Source organism: Helianthus annuus, chromosome 1 (genome assembly GCF_002127325.2).
Source record: "Helianthus annuus cultivar XRQ/B chromosome 1, HanXRQr2.0-SUNRISE, whole genome shotgun sequence".
Taxonomy (NCBI): domain Eukaryota; kingdom Viridiplantae; phylum Streptophyta; class Magnoliopsida; order Asterales; family Asteraceae; genus Helianthus; species Helianthus annuus.
Window position 1 is genome coordinate 149335974 of NC_035433.2, and position 22469 is coordinate 149358442.

General features: G+C 35.8%; 3 protein-coding genes and 1 long non-coding RNA gene across 5 annotated transcripts; all 4 read left to right on the forward strand.

Moving 5' to 3' along the window:
* The first annotated feature begins 427 nt into the window (after positions 1-427).
* On the forward strand, positions 428-5693 carry LOC110884523 (phytochrome B). The gene is made up of 4 exons (XM_022132244.2): positions 428-2624; positions 3978-4785; positions 4872-5165; positions 5247-5693. The coding sequence occupies exons 1-4, from the start codon at positions 572-574 to the stop codon at positions 5455-5457; spliced, it is 3366 nt and encodes a 1121-aa protein (XP_021987936.1). The 5' UTR covers positions 428-571; the 3' UTR covers positions 5458-5693.
* A 1572-nt stretch (positions 5694-7265) lies between these two features.
* Positions 7266-9245, forward strand: LOC110884532. Its single transcript, XR_002561271.2, has 5 exons — positions 7266-7747; positions 7836-7936; positions 8454-8572; positions 8657-8716; positions 8984-9245. It is a non-coding gene; the product is annotated as an uncharacterized LOC110884532 (long non-coding RNA).
* A 1091-nt stretch (positions 9246-10336) lies between these two features.
* LOC110934227 (serine/threonine-protein kinase EDR1) lies at positions 10337-13325 on the forward strand. Its single transcript, XM_022177412.2, has 12 exons — positions 10337-11320; positions 11407-11668; positions 11756-11796; positions 11878-11949; positions 12040-12140; positions 12224-12302; positions 12387-12485; positions 12557-12613; positions 12697-12746; positions 12817-12898; positions 12983-13077; positions 13200-13325. The coding sequence occupies exons 1-12, from the start codon at positions 10901-10903 to the stop codon at positions 13294-13296; spliced, it is 1455 nt and encodes a 484-aa protein (XP_022033104.1). The 5' UTR covers positions 10337-10900; the 3' UTR covers positions 13297-13325.
* A 5062-nt stretch (positions 13326-18387) lies between these two features.
* Positions 18388-19937, forward strand: LOC110884543. 2 transcript variants are annotated; one of them, XM_022132264.2, is made up of 4 exons: positions 18388-18547; positions 18800-19191; positions 19420-19545; positions 19619-19937. In XM_022132264.2, the coding sequence occupies exons 2-3, from the start codon at positions 18804-18806 to the stop codon at positions 19539-19541; spliced, it is 510 nt and encodes a 169-aa protein (XP_021987956.1). In that variant the 5' UTR covers positions 18388-18547; positions 18800-18803; the 3' UTR covers positions 19542-19545; positions 19619-19937. The 2 variants fall into 2 exon arrangements, with proteins under 2 accessions (XP_021987956.1, XP_021987963.1); XM_022132271.2 differs by having other exon boundaries at positions 19420-19541.
* Positions 19938-22469: the final 2532 nt, after the last annotated feature.

The window sequence follows — 22469 nt, forward strand, 5'->3', positions numbered from 1 at the left end:
TTTGTTTTTATTTATTTTGTTTTTACGAGCTTTCCTGGTGTTGGTGGTTGCTGACAGTGGTATAATATTGGTACTACTTGACACATCTTTACGACAACCATTGCAACAAAGGGCTTAATACTAGTAAATTAATAAAAGAGTAAATTACTTTTTGAGTCCCTGTGTTTTAGTGGTTTTAACCACTTGAATCCAAAATAAAAAAAATTTAACGTCTTTAGTCCTCAACCGCTCGTTTTATAACGTTTTGAGTCCAATTTTTAACACTTGTACTTTTGATTTTGCACTTAAGTTGTTAAAATTTTTGATTTTGTATTTAAGTGATTAAAATTAGTAAAACAAATGGAGTCGGAAAGAAATTTACTGTTAATAGAAAGAATGTTTCTCCTTTATTTACCAAATAAAAATAGGATATTTATTTATTTATTTTTAAAGAAAAAGGGAAAACTGTACTTGTGACGGAGAGCAAAGAGAGAGAGAGAGAGAGAATGAGTTGAGTGAATAATTCCATCATCTCCTATCTCCTATTTCTCTCTCTCTCTCCGCAAACCAAACCAAACCAGAACTGTACTTGATGGCTTCCGGGAGCAGAGCAAGCTCAAGGGTCCAGAACCAATCTTCCACACCCTCCACAAGCGCCAGAGTCGATTCCATGAGCAAAGCCATTGCCCAGTACGCCCTCGATGCCAGACTACACGCCGTCTACGAACAGTCCGGCGAGTCCGGTAAGTCCTTCGACTACTCCCAGTCCATCAAAACCACCACCGACTCCATCGCCGAACAACAGATGACCGCTTACTTATCCAAAATCCAACGAGGCGGTCACATACAGCCCTTCGGCTGCATGATTGCCATTGACAACACCACTTTCCGAGTCATCGCCTTCAGCGAAAATGCCAGAGAAAGACTCGGTCTCGCTCCCCAGTCTGTTCCCAGCCTCGACAAGCCTGAAATCTTGACAATTGGGACCGATGTCAAGACCCTTTTCACCCCTTCAAGTGCTCTCCTCCTTGAAAGGGCTTTTCGGGCCCGTGAGATTACCCTTTTGAACCCTGTTTGGGTTCATTCCAAGAATTCTGGTAAACCCTTTTACGCTATTTTGCATAGGATTGATGTCGGTATTGTTATTGATTTGGAACCTGCTAGAACCGAGGATCCTGCTTTGTCTATTGCTGGGGCTGTGCAGTCCCAGAAGCTCGCTGTTCGCGCTATTTCTAACTTGCAGGCTTTGCCCGGTGGTGATATTAAGCTCTTGTGTGATACGGTTGTGCAGAATGTCAGGGAGCTTACGGGTTATGATCGGGTTATGGTGTATAAGTTTCATGAGGATGAACATGGTGAGGTTGTCGCCGAAAGCAAGCGGCCCGATTTGGATCCTTATATCGGGTTGCATTATCCTGCTACTGATATACCGCAGGCTTCCAGGTTCTTGTTTAGGCAGAATCGTGTGAGGATGATTGTCGATTGTCATGCTAACCCGGTTCGTGTGGTTCAGGATGATAATTTGATGCAACCGCTGTGTTTAGTGGGTTCAACGCTTCGAGCGCCTCATGGTTGTCATGCTCAGTACATGGCCAACATGGGTTCGATTGCTTCGTTGGCCTTGGCGGTTATTATAAACGGAAATGAAGATGGCGCGAGTGGAAGAGGGACGATGGGGCTGTGGGGGTTGGTGGTCTGTCATCATACTTCTGCTCGATGCATTCCGTTTCCTTTACGATACGCGTGTGAATTCTTGATGCAAGCGTTCGGGCTCCAGTTAAACCTAGAATTACAATTGGCTTCACAAATGTTAGAAAAGCGGATTCTAAGAACGCAGACTTTGTTGTGTGACATGATTCTTCGAGATTCACCAACAGGTATCGTGACTCAAAGTCCAAGTATCATGGATCTTGTGAAATGTGACGGGGCGGCGCTTTATTATCAAGAAAAATACTACCCGTTAGGGATTACACCGACCGAATCACAAATCAAAGATATTGTTGAGTGGTTATCAGCCTGTCATACAGATTCAACCGGTTTAAGCACCGATAGCTTAGCCGATGCAGGGTACCCGGGTGCAGCTTCACTTGGTGATGCGGTTTGTGGAATGGCGGTTGCTTACATAACTTCTAAAGATTTCTTGTTTTGGTTTCGGTCCCACACCGCAAAAGAAATCAAATGGGGTGGAGCTAAGCATCATCCTGAAGATAAAGATGACGGTCAAAGAATGCATCCGCGTTCTTCGTTTAATGCATTTTTAGAAGTTGTGAAAAGTAGAAGTTCGCCATGGGAGAATGCAGAAATGGATGCAATTCATTCTTTACAGCTTATTTTAAGAGATTCGTTTAAAGATCCTGATGAAAACAATTCGAAAGCGGTTGTTAAGGTTCAAATGGAAGAAATGGGGTTGGAAGGGGTGGATGAACTTAGCTCGGTTGCAAGAGAAATGGTTAGATTGATTGAGACTGCAACTGCTCCTATATTTGCTGTGGATGTCGAGGGTCGAATAAATGGATGGAATGCGAAGATTGCAGAATTGACGGGTTTATCAGTTAATGAAGCCATGGGAAAGTCCTTGGTTCGAGATCTCATTTATAAAGAATCAGAAGAAACTGTTACCAAACTTCTTGATCATGCTTTACAAGGTACTTGTTTTACACTTTTGCATTATCTTCCTGTAGTTTTGATGTAAAGAAGATTTAAAGTTTATGGAGAAAAATATATATAATTTTTAATTTTTATATACTCGAGAACAACAAAAAGATTCCAACTTTTTAGGGAAAAAATATATTCTGATTTTTTTAAATAAACAAGGACAATATATGATTCAATTTTTATCTAGAAAAATACGATTTTAAGATGTTTGAATAATCAAAGCTCAAAGCTACAAACTTTGTGGTGTTTGAATACTCCAGAACACCATAAGGATTATATCTTTGTGGAAAAAGTGAGCTTTTTTTTTGTGTGTAACAACTCAAGAACTACATGAAGATTCATATCAAAGGGCTTGTAGCCTAGCGGTATCAACTATAAGGTGTGATGGAAGGTGTCCCTACCCAGAGGGTTTAGGTCCTATAGTGGACAAAGGTGTAGATTTCGGAGTAGATTAGAGGGTGTGTGAGTTAGCCGGTCTAAAAAGAAAAAAAAAAAGACAACGATTCATACTTCATGGAGAAAAATACGTTGATGTATGTTTGGTTTTAAAAAGCGCGCTTCAAGCACGAGGCACAACTGCTGGGGCTCTTTTGCTCAACGCCTTTTGTATTTACAAGAAGCGCCCAAAAAGCGAAATTTTAGGGTTTTTTGGGGGCTTTTTGGCCTAAGGTGCGCACCTCATGTAACTGTGGCGTTTTTATGCATTAAAATGTTGTACCTTGGGTTTTTTTGCTTGTACATGTAGGTAAAATGGTATAAAAACCTTATTTATAGCCATATTTTGGTTAAAGGAAGCTAAAAACCTATAGGATATGTATGGGATATATAAAAAATTCTATAAACACCTTGCGCCTCGGGTACGAAAAGCTAACCGCTTTTGCGCTTTGCGTTTCGCGCCTCAAGTTTTAGACCTCGTCGCTTTTGTGCGCCTATTGCTTTTTAAATCCAAGGATGTATGAATGCTCAAGTACAACAACATAAAGATTCAAGCTTTGTGGAAAAAGATACGATATTTGATGTTTAAATACTCATGAGCAACATAAAGATTCAAACTTGGAGGAGAAAATGCGCTTTTTTGTGTTTAAGCTATATACAAGAAAATATTCAAATTATGTCAAAAATACGATTTTTGATCTTTGAATACTCAAGAAAAACATTATGCACGGATTCAAACTTTATGAGGAAAATTACGATTTTGATGCTAAGACACCCAAGAACAAAACTAACATTCAAATTTTATGGACAAAGATACGATTAATGATGTTTACATATGCTATTATCGTTTTTTTTTGTGAATTCATTCTGTAAACATATATTGCTTGGGTGGAACTCACTTTGCACAGGTGAAGAAGATAAGAACGTCGAGATCAAACTAAGGACATTTAATTTGGCACAAGATGAAGACGCTGTTTTTGTGGTTGTTAATGCTTGTTCTAGCAAGGATTACACGGATAATATTGTTGGAGTTTGTTTTGTTGGTCAAGATGTTACAAGGCAAAAAGTCGTAATGGACAAATATGTTCAAATTCAAGGTGATTACAAGGCGATCATTCATAATCCCAGCGCTCTAATTCCACCCATATTTGCATCGGATGAGAACACATGTTGCTCTGAGTGGAACACCGCCATGGAGAAACTCACCGGATGGGCCCGTGAAGAAGTTATAGGGAAAATGTTGATTGGGGAGATTTTTGGAAGTTGTTGTCGCTTAAAGGGTCCCGATTCCTTGACAAAGTTCATCATCATTTTGCATAATGCGATTGGAGGGCAGGATACTGATAAACATGTGTTTTCATTTTTTGATCGGCGTGGAAAGTACGTGCAAGCTTTGTTGACAGCAAATAAAAGGCTTAGTTTGAGTGGTGAGGTTATGGGAGCATTTTGTTTCTTGCAAATTGCCAGCCCAGAGTTACAGCAAGCTATGAAAGTACAACGGCAACAAGAAAATAGATGTTTCGAGAGGATGAAAGAGTTGGCATATATCTGTCATGAGATCAAGAATCCATTAAGTGGCATTAGATTTTCTAATTCTCTTTTGGAAGCAACAAATCTAACCGATGATCAAAAGCAGTTGTTGGAAACGAGTGCCGCATGCCAGAAACAGATGTTAAAGATTGTGAAAGATGTTGATATGGAGAATATTCAAGAGGGGTTAGTTAGTTTTTTGTTTTATGTTTCTGATTGTTATAAAATTGGTCATAATAAAGCAATTGCTAACTTTTGAGTTTCAATGGCAGTCATTTGGAGCTTGAAAAGCACGATTTTGTACTTGGGAGCGTAATCGATGCTGTGGTTAGCCAAGCAATGTTTGCTTTGAGAGATGGAGGCGTACAACTGATCCGTGATATCCCCGAGGAAGTCAAAACTTTGACCGTGTATGGTGATCAAACAAGGGTTCAACAAGTTTTGACCAACTTTTTGCTGAATATGGTTCGCCATTCACCCTCCCCTAACGGCTGGGTGGAAATTCAAGTTCGACCTACTTTGAAACAGATTTTCGATGGAATGAGTGATGTGCATATTGACTTTAGGTATGTTATATTTGGTCTTAATTATTGGTATTAGTAAAAAAAAAAAAAAAACCAACAAGAAATGTTTTGTTTGTTGTTCAGGATTGTGTGCCCGGGTAATGGTCTTCCAGCGGAACTGGTTCAAGACATGTTTCATAGCAGTGGTAGTCAATGGAGCAGTGAGGAAGGTTTAGGACTGAGCATGTGCCGGAAAATCTTAAAACTTATGAACGGGGATGTTCAGTACATAAGAGAATCCGAACGATGTTATTTCCATATCATGCTTGAACTATCTGTTCCACATAGAACCTGAAACCCAACCCAACCCAACTGACCGAGAAACTTGTTCAGGTACAAATAAACAAGCAAAGGACGTTGTTGTCGTTAGAGAGTGTATGTATTTGTATGTGGACCTGTATGTTTTAAAATAAAATAAACATATTCATATGATACAGAAAGAAGTTAAGTTAGTTATCTCACATCAAATATGTTAAAAGAGTATTGTAATGCATTATTTTGACTTGCTGATGATGATGGCGTTTACAATAATCCTAAGCTATAAAACTTTTTTCAGTTGTGTTTTAAAGATTAAACATGTTGTGTGTCTATCTAAATCAAATCAAATGTTACGTTGTTATTGAATACTTCATTAGAGAATACAAGCAATCCTAATATAGGCTAGACAATTACAATTAGGTACCCTCTAAAATAATACTTATTTAATTAAAGACATATAGTCTAACATTCCCCCGCAAGTAAGATCTTAGAAACTAAAATCTTTGAGATGATAAGGGCTTGGTGAAGACATCAGCAATTTGATCATCAGTCGATACGAATTGAACATTCAGATTTCCTTGAGCAACTTGTTCACGAACAAAATGGAAATCTACTTCAACGTGTTTAGTACGTGGATGGAACACAAGATTTGCAGACAAGTAGGTTGCAACAAGGTTAGCAGCTGGTAGTGGACTACGGAAATGAAAAGGAAAAAAGAAATGCCTCCTTTCTACAGGGTGGGTGGGTTTTCCAGAATTTCTTATATTTTGGTCCCTTGTTTATGTGTACAAAAATGATTTTTATTTTTCAAATATGAAGAAACTGAAAAACCGACACAGTTTTCTTTTTGCTCGTGGTTTTCAAGGCCCGAGGTCAGGGTGAGCCTCATCAGACTTTATTTTTTTATTTAATGTTAAATTTTCATATTATAAATTAGCAATAAGTTGTTGCTTAATGGTGTTGTAATCCATGTAATTGGGAGTTTTTTCAAAAACAATTGTCATTTTTCACTTCTAACCCAAAGAATTTCACTTTTTTCATTTTAACTCATTTGATTTTTTAACTTTAACCTAAAGTTTTTCATCTTTTGCACATTAATCCCAACACTTTTTTTTTTTAATTTTCAACTGTGGTCTCACATACTTTTCATCTTTCGCAAGTTTTTTCATTTTACGTTTCGTTTTAAATTTTGCGAGTTAACACACAACAACGTGCGTGTGGGGTTCAACGTTTTTTCGTCTATTTTTTTCTCTTTGGACAGGCCCGTCGCAAAACGTCTTATCTTTCCCTGTTTGACAGATTCGTCGCAACGCGCACGTCCTAGATCGACTTATTTATTCTTTTCTAGGTTTTACATTTCGCTCTAATTTCATCGCATTAACACACCACAATGGGTGTGCGTGGTTCAACGATTTTACGTCTGCTTTTCGTCCGGTGGTATTTTGTCCTTTTTATTTATTTTCGTTTTACAAGTTTTTCCGATGTTGGTGGTCGCCGGCAGTGATGTGACATTGGTGCTACTTGGCATATAATACCCGTTGATGTTTTCTATGTATGAGTTGGGTCACATATAATATGTTATGATTGTACGATATAAACTCGATTCACTTTACGTTTTGATCCAATGGCAATGCTTATACAGGTCACACTGAGTTCAGTCAGATACTTCCAAATGTGCGTTTTCATATGGTTAACGCATCACATAACATTTGGACTAATCCATTCAATATTTGTGATGTACCCGCGCCGCAACGCGCGCGGCTCTTATTGCTAGTTAAAGTTTAAGTAACAACTCAGCCATGAGGTAATAATCACAATTCATGTATGCATCTGATTTCAAGCTCATACATTTGGAGTTTGGACTCAGTCCAAAGAGCCTCATCTATGTGTTTCTTTCTTTTCCATTTTACTTGTATTATTACATAACTAGAACTGAGCCCTACAATAGGGCGGGGGCGTAAAACGATGCTATTAGAGGTGGATGAAATTAACATGTTTCAAGAATATCGGAGGATAAAAATGGCAATTAACTCTTTATATTATTATGATGTTAAAATAGCCGGACTACGGAGGGACGGGTATCCAGCTAGTTAGATAGATAGAGATTGAATTGTTAGGGTTTGAATGGGGAATGCCAACAGCCGTGGAGCTGTTGAGGAAGATCCAGAAGAAGAAGCTAGAACCTCCAGATCATCTCAAGGCTTAATAATAATAATAATAATAATAATAATAATTCAGTATGAGACGCCAGCCAAGGAAAATCATTACTTTAACATACTCCAGTCCGTCCAGTTTAACTAACAAACAATCGCATTATGTTCCTTCTGGTCAGTCAGTCACTCCCTCCCTCACATGCCTCCTTTTCTTATATTCTACATCCTTATTTATTTATTTATTTATTTATTTATTGTGCAGGCAGGCAGGCAGGAACTAAATGGCAGTATGGTTACACAGGATGTTGCAGTTAAGATATTTACCAAGCAAGAATACTCTGATGACTGTCTTTTAGAACAGAGGTTAATTTTCTTAAACTTTCTTCTTTATGTTGAATTTGAAAAGTCAAAGGTTTGACTTGATTTGTTTGTTTGATTATCTTATACATAGGGGCCGTTTGGCAACTGATTTGTTTGTTTGATTATCTTATAGTTATACTGTTATGAATTTTAAGGTATGTATGTATGTCTCATGAAACGGCTTATATTTAATTTGCTCTTTATTTATGGGAGCAGTAGTAATTTCACCTATGCATTGTCACTGAGCTTCTTCCCCGGTTGCTTGCTTGCTTTTCTAACCCCTATTTATTTTGACTTAACCAAATGTCTTCTTGTATGCTCTTAAATAGCTACTGGTTTCTGAACCCAAATCAATAATGCTGATTCTTTTTTTTTCTAGTGGAAGTTTGTTCAAGTTACTTCAATGCAGTACAACACAATTAGATTGGAGACATCGTATTTATATATATGGCTATGGATATTGTGCTGGTGATGATGATCATTTTATTAATTATTGTTTCTTGATATCACTTTGATAAAGGTGCTAACTAAATTCTCTAGGCGTGGGGCATGATTTATCTTCATAATTGCCAACCGCCTATCATTCACCGCAATCTCAAGTCTTCAAATCTTCTTGTTGACAAGAATTGGACACTGAAGGTGTGTTTATTTTGATGATTATAATTTTTCTTCTTTTTATAGGGCCATATGAACAAAGATGGATAACTGTTCACAATTTAATAGGTTGGCGACTTTGGTCTCTCCCGTATCAAACACGAAACCTACTTGAAAACAAATACCATGGTACTGCAATGTTCTTTCTCTGTTATAGCAATATACTGACCTTCTGATTTTTGTTTTTTGCTCCATTTTAAATTTACTTTTTTGGTAATGTTTACATGTCCTTTTGGTATTTTCTTAGAGCGTTGATTGTAAAATCGACTCGTACAAAAATCTTTTCTTGATAAAACTATTTTGAAACATCAACTTAGTTTACTTACATGAGCGTCATCAAAATGTGCTTTCGTTCATTAATCCTTTTGCTGGATTTGTTGTTGTGGATGGCACCAGAAAGAAGTTGTTCGTAATGAGCAAGTGGATGAAAACTGAAAAGTAAGCCTGACATATATGTAAAATAACAGATTAACATGCATGGGTCAGGTATCTAAGTTGAAGAAAATGAAGATGACAGAAGATCGAGAGTAGGATATCACAAACGAAGGCATTCGGCTTCGCGATTCATTGTATATTGCTAACAAAATGAGATGCATTCTGTTGTTCTATACTATCACTTGCTGAGTACTTTTTTTTGTTTGAATTAAATTTGTCTTAATGGTCTATATTTAAAAGACAACCTTTTCTTTTGAGAAAAATAAATGGGAGGGCCAGTAATAGACCGGAAATTGTTGTTATTGTTTATATATTTGGTATAAGGGCTGGCCTAGCTAGGGGGCAATGAAGATGCCCAAACTCTAAAGTTGTCGGTTTCTTGTAAACTCAAAATTTATGATGTCTTTTTGTGTAATTAGACAGTGTGTCGTTTTCTGAACAACTTGGTGTGACTGCTTTATAAATCCAAAACAAATATGGGATAATGCTTAATTTTGTGTCAAAACATTAACAAAAAAAGTGTGCAGCTGTTAAGGAGGACCGAGGACCTAGAAGAGGCGCATCATCTTCCGGGCCGTTGAGCCTAACAAAACGGGCAAGGCAGGTAACAGGCCGCTATGAATAAGACTAATATGGATAGGGTCAAAAAGGGTATTGGCTGTCAAAACACTTGTATAATTAATCTGGTTTATTAAAACACAAGATCTGGAAACAAAATATCCATATCATTCCATCCAGCATAAGTTCACACCCATTAATGTTTTCATATGTTAAACCCACCCACAGAAATCATGTAAAAAAACAATAACTTGGTTTAGATAAAAACAAGAAATTTGCGTTAGCTTGAGATGAGACGGAGGCCAGAAATCGAACAATTGAAATAAGACGAGGTAGCAGAGAATCTGATTTGGAACAACCCAGAAAACAGTTCCCCATCAAAATATGGTAGTGGTTTGTTTGGCAGGTCTAGTTGTTGAACACAAAGCATATTCGATATAACTGTGTACGTATCCCTATGCCTCATAGATCACGAAACACAATCAGATTTGAGTATCTACTTTTTATACTTGCATGTACACTAAATACTCAAATCAAGTATTTATTTATTAGCATATTCAATTACCTGGAGCTGAAATGTGCTTCTACTTGTTGGCTAATTGCCTGTGTTATCCGAAAGAGCTTTTCCTCATCCGAAACAGCGTTTGTACGAAAGATCTTTGCTTGTCCGAAAGAATGATGATCAATGTGTAGTTTCATTTTCCTTGTGTATAAATAAATACGATACTATTTGTATAATAAAATCCTAAATTCCCCAAGTGGTTCTCTCGATCAATTTACAGGAAGGAATTAAAAAGAATATATATGATGTAGAAGTTAATGAATAATGGATGATTGAAAATGGAAAACTAAACAAGGTGTTTTTAGTCATTTCAACATAACCCAGTGTTGGCTTTTGTGATAAAAACAAATTTAATTTCTGTGTATTGTCATACAAACAAGGGAAGGGTGTGGATGTGAATTAAGATTGTAACATAAAATCAGATTCAGTTGTTAATTGTATGGGGAGACGGTCGGCATAATGGGGTACCAAATAAAGACGCGCCAACTCATCCACAACACCCTCCTCGCATGTCCTCTTGTGTAATTAGACAGTGTGTCATTTTGTGTACAAATTGGTGCTCTACCTTTTACGTGTTTCACTCAAGATGGAGACACAAGAAGAGAATATCCACCACCTGTTAAGGAGGATTCAGGACCTAGAACACGCCCATGCTCACCTCCAACACACCATCAGCATCTATCAGCAAAACCTGTCACAAGAAGAAGCTCACTGTTTCAATATATTTCAGTCAATCAATGAGCCAATCCATATAACCGATGCCAAAGGTTTCGTTATTTACAGGCGAGTCATTTCAATCCTTTTTGCCAACTGCAAGCAATGTTGTTGTTGTTTTGATATATATTAATGTTAACTGCATGTGTAGGAACCCTGCTTGGGAGAGGCTGTATGGTTATAGTTTGGCCGAAACTCTAGGAAAACACCTGGTTGAGCTTACTATAGGACCTAAGGAAGCCGCCATAGCTAACACTTGCCTTGACCAAATTTTCAAGGGGGCCTTCCATGGTGGGGAGTTTGTTATTACAAATAAGAAAGGAGAAAAATTTCTTTCTTTCAGTTCATCTACCCCTCTTTGTGATCAAAATGGCAATATCATCGGCATGACAGGCATATCCGTCATTCCAACCCCATTTCCACAAATAAGCCCCCAACCCAAAGCTGATGTGCCTACATATATGGTCCTTTCCTAGCTACTTTCAGATTGATTTTCTTATTTCATAATTAATTCAATCTTAATTATTTATAATTATTCTCATGTATACAGGCTACCTCCAAAACAGATGTCCCCAGTATGCTTCGAAATGGATTTTCATGCCCATGGAATGGAAATCCACCTTCTCGTTCTATCTGGCATTGGTTATACCACAGTGATCAAGAACACGAGTATATCCTAAATACGATGCCTGCAAAATTAGAAAGTAAATCATGCTTCAACACCAATACTTTAAGCCAATGGTCTTCTTCATTTGACAAAGTATATGAAATCAAATGGGAGGACTTGCTCATTAGAGAATGTATTGGGAGAGGTATAGCTAATACTATGTCACAGTTCAAAAAAATATATATATATATATGTATATATTTTAACGATTTTGCTGCATACATTTTGGTAGGTTCGTATGGTAGACTCTATCATGCATTGTGGTGTGGATCAGTATGTTCTGTCTCTCCCTGTCCCTCCTACCTTGATACAATCAATTATATATTTATTTCAGATTGTAATGTTATTGTACAGGATGTTGCTGTCAAGCTATTTCATAAGCAAGAATACTACTCACATGATTTGATCCTTTCTTTTAGGCAGGAGGTAATTAAATATACAGGTAGATTGCATAAGCTACGGTGTGGTTTAGTTCTTTTTTTTTTTTTTTTTTTTTTTTTATGTTCTGAATTGCAGGTATCTGTGATGAAAAGGCTTCGGCATCCAAATATTTTGCTCTTCATGGGTGCAGTAATTTCACCTCACCACGTATGCATCGTTACTGAGTTCCTTTGCCGGTAAGTCAACCTGAAATACATATATGAGAAATGAGCTATTAATTAATGTCTGTCATATATATGAATAATTTATTTTTGTGAAGTGGAAGTTTGTTCCAGTTACTTCACCGAAGGAGAGTCAGATTTAATATGAAACATCATGTTCATATGTCCTTGGATATAGTAAGCACCATTTCATTTAAGCAGTAACATTTATTTATTTATTCACATGCATGACAGACAGATGAGATGATTTGTGTTGTTTAGGCACGAGGCATGAATTATCTTCATTGCTGTCTCCCGCCCATCATACATTGTGACCTGAAGTCTTCAAATCTTCGTGTGGATAAGACTTGGACAGTGAAGGTATTATTATAATAACATGCTCCACTATCAATCAATCATGTTTGTTATTTTCACTAATGAGTTTGCAATAGATTGGTGACTTTGGTTTGTGTCGTCCAAAGCATGGAAGGAAGGAAGGGACAGGATCGGTATCTTCCTTCTTTGTTCCACTGAATTAGTATATTCGTGGAACAGTTTCTTAAGCTGATGATCTATCTATTTCTTCTGTTAGCCTCCGTGGATGGCACCAGAGGTTCTTCGTAGTGAGGAAGCAGATGAAAAGTAAGTTTAAACTTTCTTCTGAGTGACTGACAGCAATGAAAACAGTATGTGTTTAGTTTATTTGTTATAGGTCGGATGTGTATAGCTATGGTGTGGTACTGTGGGAAATGACCACGGAAAAGATCCCTTGGGATGGTCTTACCTCAATTCAGGTTTTCTTCCGGTTCCAGCCCCCTTTAACATACAAATATCTGTCTGTCTGTCTGTCTGTAAATGTGGATGGATACTTGTTGTAGGTTATTGAGGCTGTAGGGTTCATGAACCAAGGGCTCCATATTCCAAACGATGTGGATCCACAATGGGCTTCTCTTATTCGAAGATGCTTGTGCAGGTTTAGCTATCTAGCTAGGTTCATTCTTTCTTTCTTTCTTGCATTTTTGTTTACCACATGCTAATGCTAATGCTAATGTTATGTAACAACATTCATATTTTCTTTCTTTTTTTTTTTCTCAGTGAACCGGACTCCAGGCCAACATTCCAAGAAATATTAGATGACTTAAAGGAGTTGCAGAAAAATATCCCACTGCAACTTGATAACAACAATCACTAAAAGTGTTAGTTAGTTAGTTAGTGCATACATATATATATATATATAGGATTGTGAAATGACTTCCATATTTTGATATGAACATGCAAACACTCGTTGTATGTTTACATCATACGTTCTAGTAATTCCCTATGTAAATGTGTAATTAATTAATACATCATTATTATTATTAAGGTTAACAATAATAAGTTGATTTAACAGGCCGGCATATATCACTCAAAAATCATTTTTAATTAGCTAGCAGCAAAACAATGTGCAGTCGAAGTAATGGGTACCTGGCAGATGATAATGATGTGTGATCAAACAGAGAAAAATAGTTCAGACAACCAAATCACTCATTTCGCCTAAAGCCCAAACAAACCCTTGGGCCGCTCAATACATATAACTTTACCTTGTTCTACTTCTACATATAGGCCGGCCCAAATTAGTGCTTCACTCCAATCTTGGAACACAAAACACAAAATGGTTGCGGTTCGACAGGGTCAGGGGGGAGTGTTTTAGGAAGATGGACAGTGGCGAAGCTTGATAATTTTCATCGGGGGTCGGAAGTCATCGAGCCTAAAAATTCTATATAAATAATTTTTTTTTATAAAATGAGGGGTCGAAAACGTATATACCTAAAAAATTCTACACGAAACGTACACACATAACACTACTGAGCGAAAAGTTCGGAGGATCAGGCGCCCCTCCCGACCCCTTGAAAGCTGCGCCACTAAAGATGGATCAGTTAATTATATATATATACCCTTACAAACATAAACAAAATATTATACATAGACTAAAAACATCAAATGTGTTCAACTTTAATTTAATGATTATACTACCCTCTTTTCATTATATATGATTTGTTTATACTCTTTTTATACTTTGCATCAGATCAACGTAAGGAGACGAATGGTCGCTCTTTGAAATTTCTCGTCATACCCGTCGATCATCTTACCAGCCCATAATTGGCAATGACGTTGGAAGTAAAAGAAGAAATCATGAAAAATATAACATGGAGAAATCAAGAAGTTTTTTATTTTTTTTAAATTTCATGTAGCTTTTTTATTAATTTATGTAGTTTTTTTTTAATTTTATTTCTAGTTTTTTAAAATATTATATGTAACCTTCTCTTCTATTTTAATTAGCGTGTTATTTAATTAAATGAAATTTAAAATAGTTTAAAAAATCCACATGGCTGGTCACGCTAGCCGAAGCCACGCCACACCATACCCCTTGTTTTTTAATATTACCTTGTGGATTCCACACTCGCCACGTGTCGAGCAATGCCCCCAACCCAAGCCCCTCCACACCCCATAGTCTAAGATTTACTTAATTTATCTATTTGGGAATAGCCCAATAGTGTTGGTGACTTAGATAGAGTTTAGGTTCATAAGAGATTAGGGGTTTCTATCTCCATGGTATGCAAGTTTAGTCATTAAAAACACATAACTTCCACCACCTGTAAAATAAAAATAGTGATATTCCCCCGCGCTTCGCGGAGGGAATTCGGTCAGTATAGGTTTGTTATGGTACCGCCACTCGCTACAGAAATCGAAAGTGAAAACCTTACATTGATAAAAAAACAACAAGAACAAATATCGATACCGGTACCGATATTTATTTGATATCGGTTTGGTTCATTTCGTTTGTGTTCTAGGTACCAATGTTTAGTTGATATCGATTTGGATTGTTTGCACTCTATGTTTGTTTTTTTCAACATTGCGATATAATTTTATTACAGTACCAGTACGATACCAACACTCGGCATAGCAATCGTTGTCAATCGACACATTTTTTACATAGATTGAAAACACATAAAAATGAGTATCGGTACCGGTGTTGTTTGGTTGGTATTTGCCGTTAAGATACCGTTATCGTACAAACACTCGATATAGCTTACGATACCAAAAAATACTTTATTGAGAATATTACTTTGTATTCAATGAATTTTACACTGCCACGTCGAGAATTCTATAAAAACGAATACGGTACCGTTACTGATGTTGTTTGGTCGGTATGTGTTCGGCCTGTGATGATAAAAAGTCAACTATATATGACTTGTTCAAATACAGGTGTTGTTTAGTCAGTATATGCACCATTACCAATGTTGTATAGTCGGTATATGTTCGGTTTGTGATGATAAAAGAGTCAACAATTCGGTTTGTGATGATAAATAAAATCAACTATATATGATCCGTTTGAATACCGTTCTTGTTTGGTCGGTATATGTTCGGTTTGTGATGATAAAAAATCAACTATATATGACTCGTTCGAGTATAACTTTTATCGAATCGTAGTAATATTAAAAAAAGAAAACCATTAAAATCTAAATTAAAGAAATATGTTTAAAGTTAAAAAGAAATATAATAATACTATTGTAATAATAAAATGAAAAAAAATATGTAAAAACTATATATATTATTATAAAAATCAAATTAAAAGAAACTATATATTTATTCAAACTATAAATAACTAACATTGTAGTGCTTCATGTTGTTATACTTCATGCATTCGGAGCTTTTCAAAAAAATATTGATTTTTTTCTATTGTTAACCCAAAGGTTTTATCTTTTCATTTTAATCCATTTGATTTTATTTTACTTTTAACATAAAGTTTTCATCTTTTTAGTTTAACCCCATCACTTTTTTTGTTTTCAACTTTGGTCCTCCATACTTTTTATCTTTCACAAAATTTTTGTTTTACGTTTCATTCAAAATTTTGGAAGTTAACACGCCGTAACGTGCGTGTGGGGTTCAACGTTTTTTCATCTATTTTTTCTGGTTTGATAGGCCCGTCGTAACACGTAAACTTTTTCTAGAAACGAGTCAGGTCAAATATAATACGTTTTCGTTTAAAAAAAACATTTTTACATGGATATTTTTATGTATGTTTGGGTATAAATTCGAGTTGGTCTATTTTTCGATGTAAACTTCTTTTGGAAACGAGTCATGGAAAATATAATATGTTTTCTTGCTTATTTTATATATGTTTCATAAGTTTTGTATTGAACCGAGTGGAGTCAAATTACGGTTTCTTTTTTCTCCTTTTTTCTCAAAATCTCTAATTCATCCCTTTTGATTACACGTGTCAGTTTTTCCTTTATACCCGTTACGTTTTCTATGTATAAGTCGGGTCATATATAATACGTTATGATTTGTACGGTATAAACTCAACTTACTTTACGTTTTGATCCAATCGCAACGCTTATATAGGTTACATTGAGTTCAATCGGATACGCCGTAACACGCGTTTTCATATGGTTAATGTATCACATAATGTTTGGACTAACCATTAGGTGTTTGCGATGCACCCGCGCCGCAACGTGCGCGGGTGTTATTGCTAGTTATTATATAAATTAAATCACTATTCATACTCACTATTCCCACCCGCGTCAAGTGGGACTGACACCTTGACTCAGGTGGCCAAAACAGCAAGTGGCACCAATGACAGTCATCTGCCAGCCCACACGTAAGTAACGCTGGCACACAGACAGTGGGACGTGGCGTCACCTCCGTGACCGACAAGCCTGACACACCTGCAAGGGGCTGCGCGTTGTCAGTCTAGTCACTCAATTACCCTCCTTCACTCCTCGGCTATAAATACCCATCCCGAACCAGGTTTGAGGTATCGCTTATCTACTCTCTCACTTTTACTACTATCACACACTTTGCTCTCAAGCAAATTACTGATTCTCACGCCGGAGAGTGGTAACAAGGAGCACCACGCACCCCATCCTCCTTGTTACGAGTCACGGTGTGTTTCCCTTGTGCAGAAGACAGATCAGCGGAAGATCCAGTCATCGATCCTCGGGAAGAAAGGATTAATCCTACTTGACGAGACCAGTGAATTAACCTCCCTTGGTTAACCATTGTTTCATCATTGACGCCCACCGTGAATAGAAATAAAAAAAAATGAAACACATGACAAAAAGAAGTTAAAAAAGACGGGTAAGTGATTAAGGTCACATATTAACCTTGATATTTTTTTAAACATATACCACAATTTCATAAAGTTATTCATGTGGAATGACATGTGGCACTGTGGGTCCCAATGAAGGGTACACTTAGAGGACCACCGACACTCTGATTCTAATTATTATATTATACTTGCTTACAATCCATCCCTTGAATTGAAAGGTATTAGCTTATTGCTTCACTTGAGAAAAAAATGCTATATTTATTTGATATTATACAACTTAATCAAGAGCATAACTTCTGTGTGAAGCCAAAGGTGCATTTGAATATAAGTTTTATTAAAAAAAATGGTGTTTTAGACAACTAAAACAATAAAAATTTCATGTTTTCATTAAAAATTGAAGAAGGAAGTGTGATATTTCCATAGCCTTCTCTTTTCGTCGGTGCCCCTTTGACAACCACACATCTCATGCCCTACCCATATTTAATGAGTTTATCAATATACCCTTCTCAATTAAACTTATATATTTTATAAACAAATTAAAAAGAACTACTCCTCAGGCTAGGAAAAAAGTATAATAAGTAAGTTTGGTTTGGTTACCAAAACTTCCAATTCCAACTGATATAATCATATTTGAACCGACAAAATAAAATAAGTATAAGACCACAGATGGTCATAGTTTGTGCTCAATAAATAACACTTTTGTGTTACCTCTACATTATTTTAATTTCATTAAATTTTCTTTTTTATGATATATTTGCGGGTCGCTTTTTAATGTTATACATCCTCCAAAGGTTAAATTACGAAAAATTGAGAACTCTGCTGACATAAAAAGAAATTACTTAATTTGCAGATACGTATAATTAGTAATAACTTATTACGACTGTATACATAAGATTATTTTGAATAACATAAAATGCATGAATAATGATAACTGAAAGTTATATATATTTGGTGTAAGTTTTTCAGTGGATCATGGATGATTTGATGAATTGTTTACTTTAATTACAAGAATTTGAAAAATAGTATTTAATTGTGAGAGAGACTATGAGTTCAAAACTAACTAAACTGAAAATAAATTATATTAAAGTGAATTCAAATAATTATATTTTAATGCATTCAAAAAATACTATATTATATTGAGTTGAATAGATACAGAAAAAAGAAATAGTGACTTTCCCGGTTGTCTCCAATACTTGACAAACCCTCGTGTGGTCTCTCTATAAATTAGATTATAAACTGTCTTTACTCTCTACATACACAACAAAAAAGAAAAAAAAAAATAATCTCAATCTCAATCTCAATTTGATTTTTGTTTTGTTTTGTTTTGTATGAATTAATCCTCCACTCAAAGGTAACTAATGTCCTTCCCTCTCATGTTCATCTAATTAGTTGCATGGATTTGATAATAATTTGTATATGCATGTGTCCAAATTCAGTATCCTGGATATTTTGTGGCTTGAAAAATTCATTTTGTGTTTATTTGATTTGCTTTGTGATCTGGAGATTTGTTTTATATAAATAAATAAATTAAACCATGTCTTTAAGTTCAAGTAAAGGCAGGCAGACTTTTATTAATCATATATGTGATGTGACATTGTTGTAGGATTATGGATCATGATTCTCCTCCTCCTCCTCCTATGGAACAACAAGTTTGTGTCGAAATTGTGAGTTGTAATGAGGATTTGAAAATTAATTTTGTGAGTGGTGTGGGTGATGATGATGATGAGAATGTAAAGGAGAAACGTAAGGGGGCTTCAAGTGCCAAAAAACCACCAAAACCGCCACGATCCCAGACACACAGAGCTTTTTCTCTGGATGCTGCAGACCAGAAACTGATCAGGGAGCTTGCCATGATTAAGAGGGCAAGAATGGAGCGTATGAAAGGCCTGCTCTTGCAAAAAAAAGCTTCAAAGTCCTCCTCCTCATCCTCGTCGCATAGCACTTTATTTGCCATGATTTTTACCATCGTAGTCTTCATTGTTGTCCTTTTTCAAGGTAAAACATATATCCATCTGTTATGTTCATCCTCATCACCTGTGGGCTGGCCGCTCCTTTAAATTAAATATCCATGAGGTCCGGTTTGGTTGAGTTAAAAGTTTAGATATAACCTGGCTGGTCCTACAATTAAGTTGTGTTGTTGTATCTGTAGGGAATTCGAACAATATTATATATGTTTTCCCCTTTTGGATTTTCCTTGTTATATTTGAATTCATTGCATTGCAGGAATGTCATGCCAAATTTCATGTGGAACATTTCAAGGTTCTCCTCCTCCTCTAGAAACAAATGAGAGCGGTTTGATATTCATTCACGAGGAATTGAACCCATCTGCTCATGACTCCGTTTAAGTAAGTAAGTAAGACGATTGATTATACCATACCATCTTTATCATGCTTAATTAATTTTTCTCTATTTTTGCTTGCAGTCGGATCCAAACTACATCTCAATGCCTGGCTGGCACTTGTATAGGGAATGAAGAAGGTTGCAACCTCGGCAATCAATCTAAGATGAATATAACATGAATGATACAATTAGTCATGTTATATTCGACGACATTAGTTAAACTCAAGAATTTTGGTTTGTGTTTTTTTTTTTTTTTTTTTTTTTTTTTTTTTTTATGTAAGAATAATCCCGGCCACTTAGTTTCAAGATGTGTGGTTTGTAATACATATCAATCAAGTGTATGAAGAAAACTTGATGAATGACGTAAAAGAAAGAGAATGGAAATGGATGGATGATTCAAATTTTGAATTTTAGGCAGGCAGGCAGGCATGTGATTGAGATCCATAAGACTGTTTTCCGGGGATCTCAAACATCCAGTTGACTCTTCCCTTTTTAAAATGCATGCCAGCCCATGTGATCAACTCATACTTTCAAAAAATAATTAAATAACTCACTCTTCTTCTGTCTGCATTTCTTTAATGTTATTCATAAATTTAGGTAGATATACAATAATCAGTTTTTAAGAAGTTGTTTGTAATCTAGTTATTACAAAACTAATAGCTTATATATCATAAACCGATGATCAAGTCGTACATGTTTAGATCCTTTTCATCAAAACCTTTAGAGTACTAGTCCAGTCTACATATTCTGTTTTGTTTTTCATAATAACTTCTAATTGAACTACTTAATTACATATCTATACGAAACTTTAATATCAAATTTGCCATAGCTTATATTATCCCCCTAAAAGTCATTGTTTTCCATCTTAAATATCTCTTATATTTCACTAATCATCTTCCTTCTTATCATTCATTCCTCTAACCATTCAAGATATTATCTATATCTTCCAATGTATTGTTGTCTGCTGCTTACATACAACCGCGTTTTTATTATACAACCCGATTTCTTGCCTATAACTATAACTATATATAGTTAGGATTTAATTTAATTTCATGGTCCATCAACCGACACAAAAATATCTTAGGAAGTATAACCTGATTCTATTTGAGCAATTGTGTTTTTGTTTAGTATTTTTTCATTTATATTTTATCATATTCATAAGTATATATTTTATATTACAAATTCTGTAATTGTTTATTATCACTTTATTTTTTTAATTATTATACACACGCATAAATATATATGTGTTACATAACTAGTAATATATATAGAAACTGGATCAGGAGGAAACGTCTAAAAGTGTGAAAATGGTGAGAACGGATCATGGTTGTACACGTGGCACGCGATATAATGAAGGGCGAAGGGGCTTTTTTGTCCTTTTATATTCTTTTTTTTTTCAATGCGTCTCACAACACCGCTTCATTTTTTGGCGTGTAGGATTTTTTTGGCGTTTAGTTAGATTCAATAACTACCTGACGTTTTATTGTTTTTTTAGATCTGTCTCAATGAATTAATCGTTTTTGTATTACATAGTAAATATTTTGGCTTTTATGGCGTTCCCAAATTCATTAGAATCAATTAATAATTCTAACTTCTTTGCATCCATGGTGTTCCCAAATTCATTAGGCGTTTTTGTAGATTCACCAGTTTAATTAACCCCATATATGTTATAAAAGTAAATTTCTTGGCGTTCATGGCGTTTTTAAATTCATTATAATTCATTAGTAATTCAAAAGAGTACAAATAAGATGAAATCAAACAAAAACTAATAGTCTTATGTCGATGGTATTACATTAGAGACGTAACCATCGCTTTGTTCATCACTTTCTTCAGACTCATCATCATCATCATCTTGTGCATTGGCGTATAACGCCATAATCTCGCCTCGTCTTTGTTGCATCCTATACTTAAATATCATCACAACGTTGGATCTTGCATCGTTCGAAGGTGCTAAATCACAGAGCTGTTCAAGAAGATGTAGTCTGTCTGTGTTCAGCATTTCATCCATTGTCAATGAATAATCCACCCCGTGTTGATAACTCACGTTCACCTTTCTTGATTGTTCATCCAAACTCCATTGCACAACGGAAGCAAATAATGCTAAGACTTCTAGAAAGCGAACGCCCACTAAGCACTCGAATCCACATGGTTCTCCTATTCCAACCGTGCCATAATTTTGAAAAAGTAACCTGATAAAGAACATGCGAAAAATCAACATAAAGTTGGTGAGTTCATAGTTTGTTTGGAAAAAGATTTGAAATAAATCTTTTTGGAATAACCAGTTTTTAAAATATTGTTGAGAAAACGAACTAAAAATCATTTTCTTCGGCATGATATGTAAAAACTTTGTATTTGTAAACTTCGTATGTGTAATGCGTTATGTTCGTAAAATTTGTATTTGTAAAATGTTGTGTTTGTAAAACTTGTGTAACCGTCAATGTCCACACTTGACAATGACAACATGCATGCACGAACCTATGAGTTGTATATGTATAAAACATGGTATGTAAATGTAAAATGTAAGTTGTAAAATGTAAGTTGTGAGTTGCAAATGTAAGAAAATCGAGATCGCTAATGTTTAGCTAGGACATTAACATGTGTGATGACATAGGAAGCATCCAAACCTAGGCGATTTTTCCATCGATTCACGACTGGGACCCAAAAGCACTCTTCCGCAGGGGTCTAAAACCAAGAGTGAGGCTGCCAATACCCGTTAGATCTAACCTTTCGCTCCTCGGTCTAGTTGTATATGTGATTAATGGTGCTTAAGTTTCACCCTATTCGTAACATGATCTATTGTATCATTCCTTAGTTTAACATACCGTTTGTACGTGTATTTTCCCCGAAGTTTAGAAAACTAGAAAACGTTTGTATGCACGTTTTGAAAATACGCTTGTTTGGAAAATTGGTATAATTAACATAAACTTTTCATA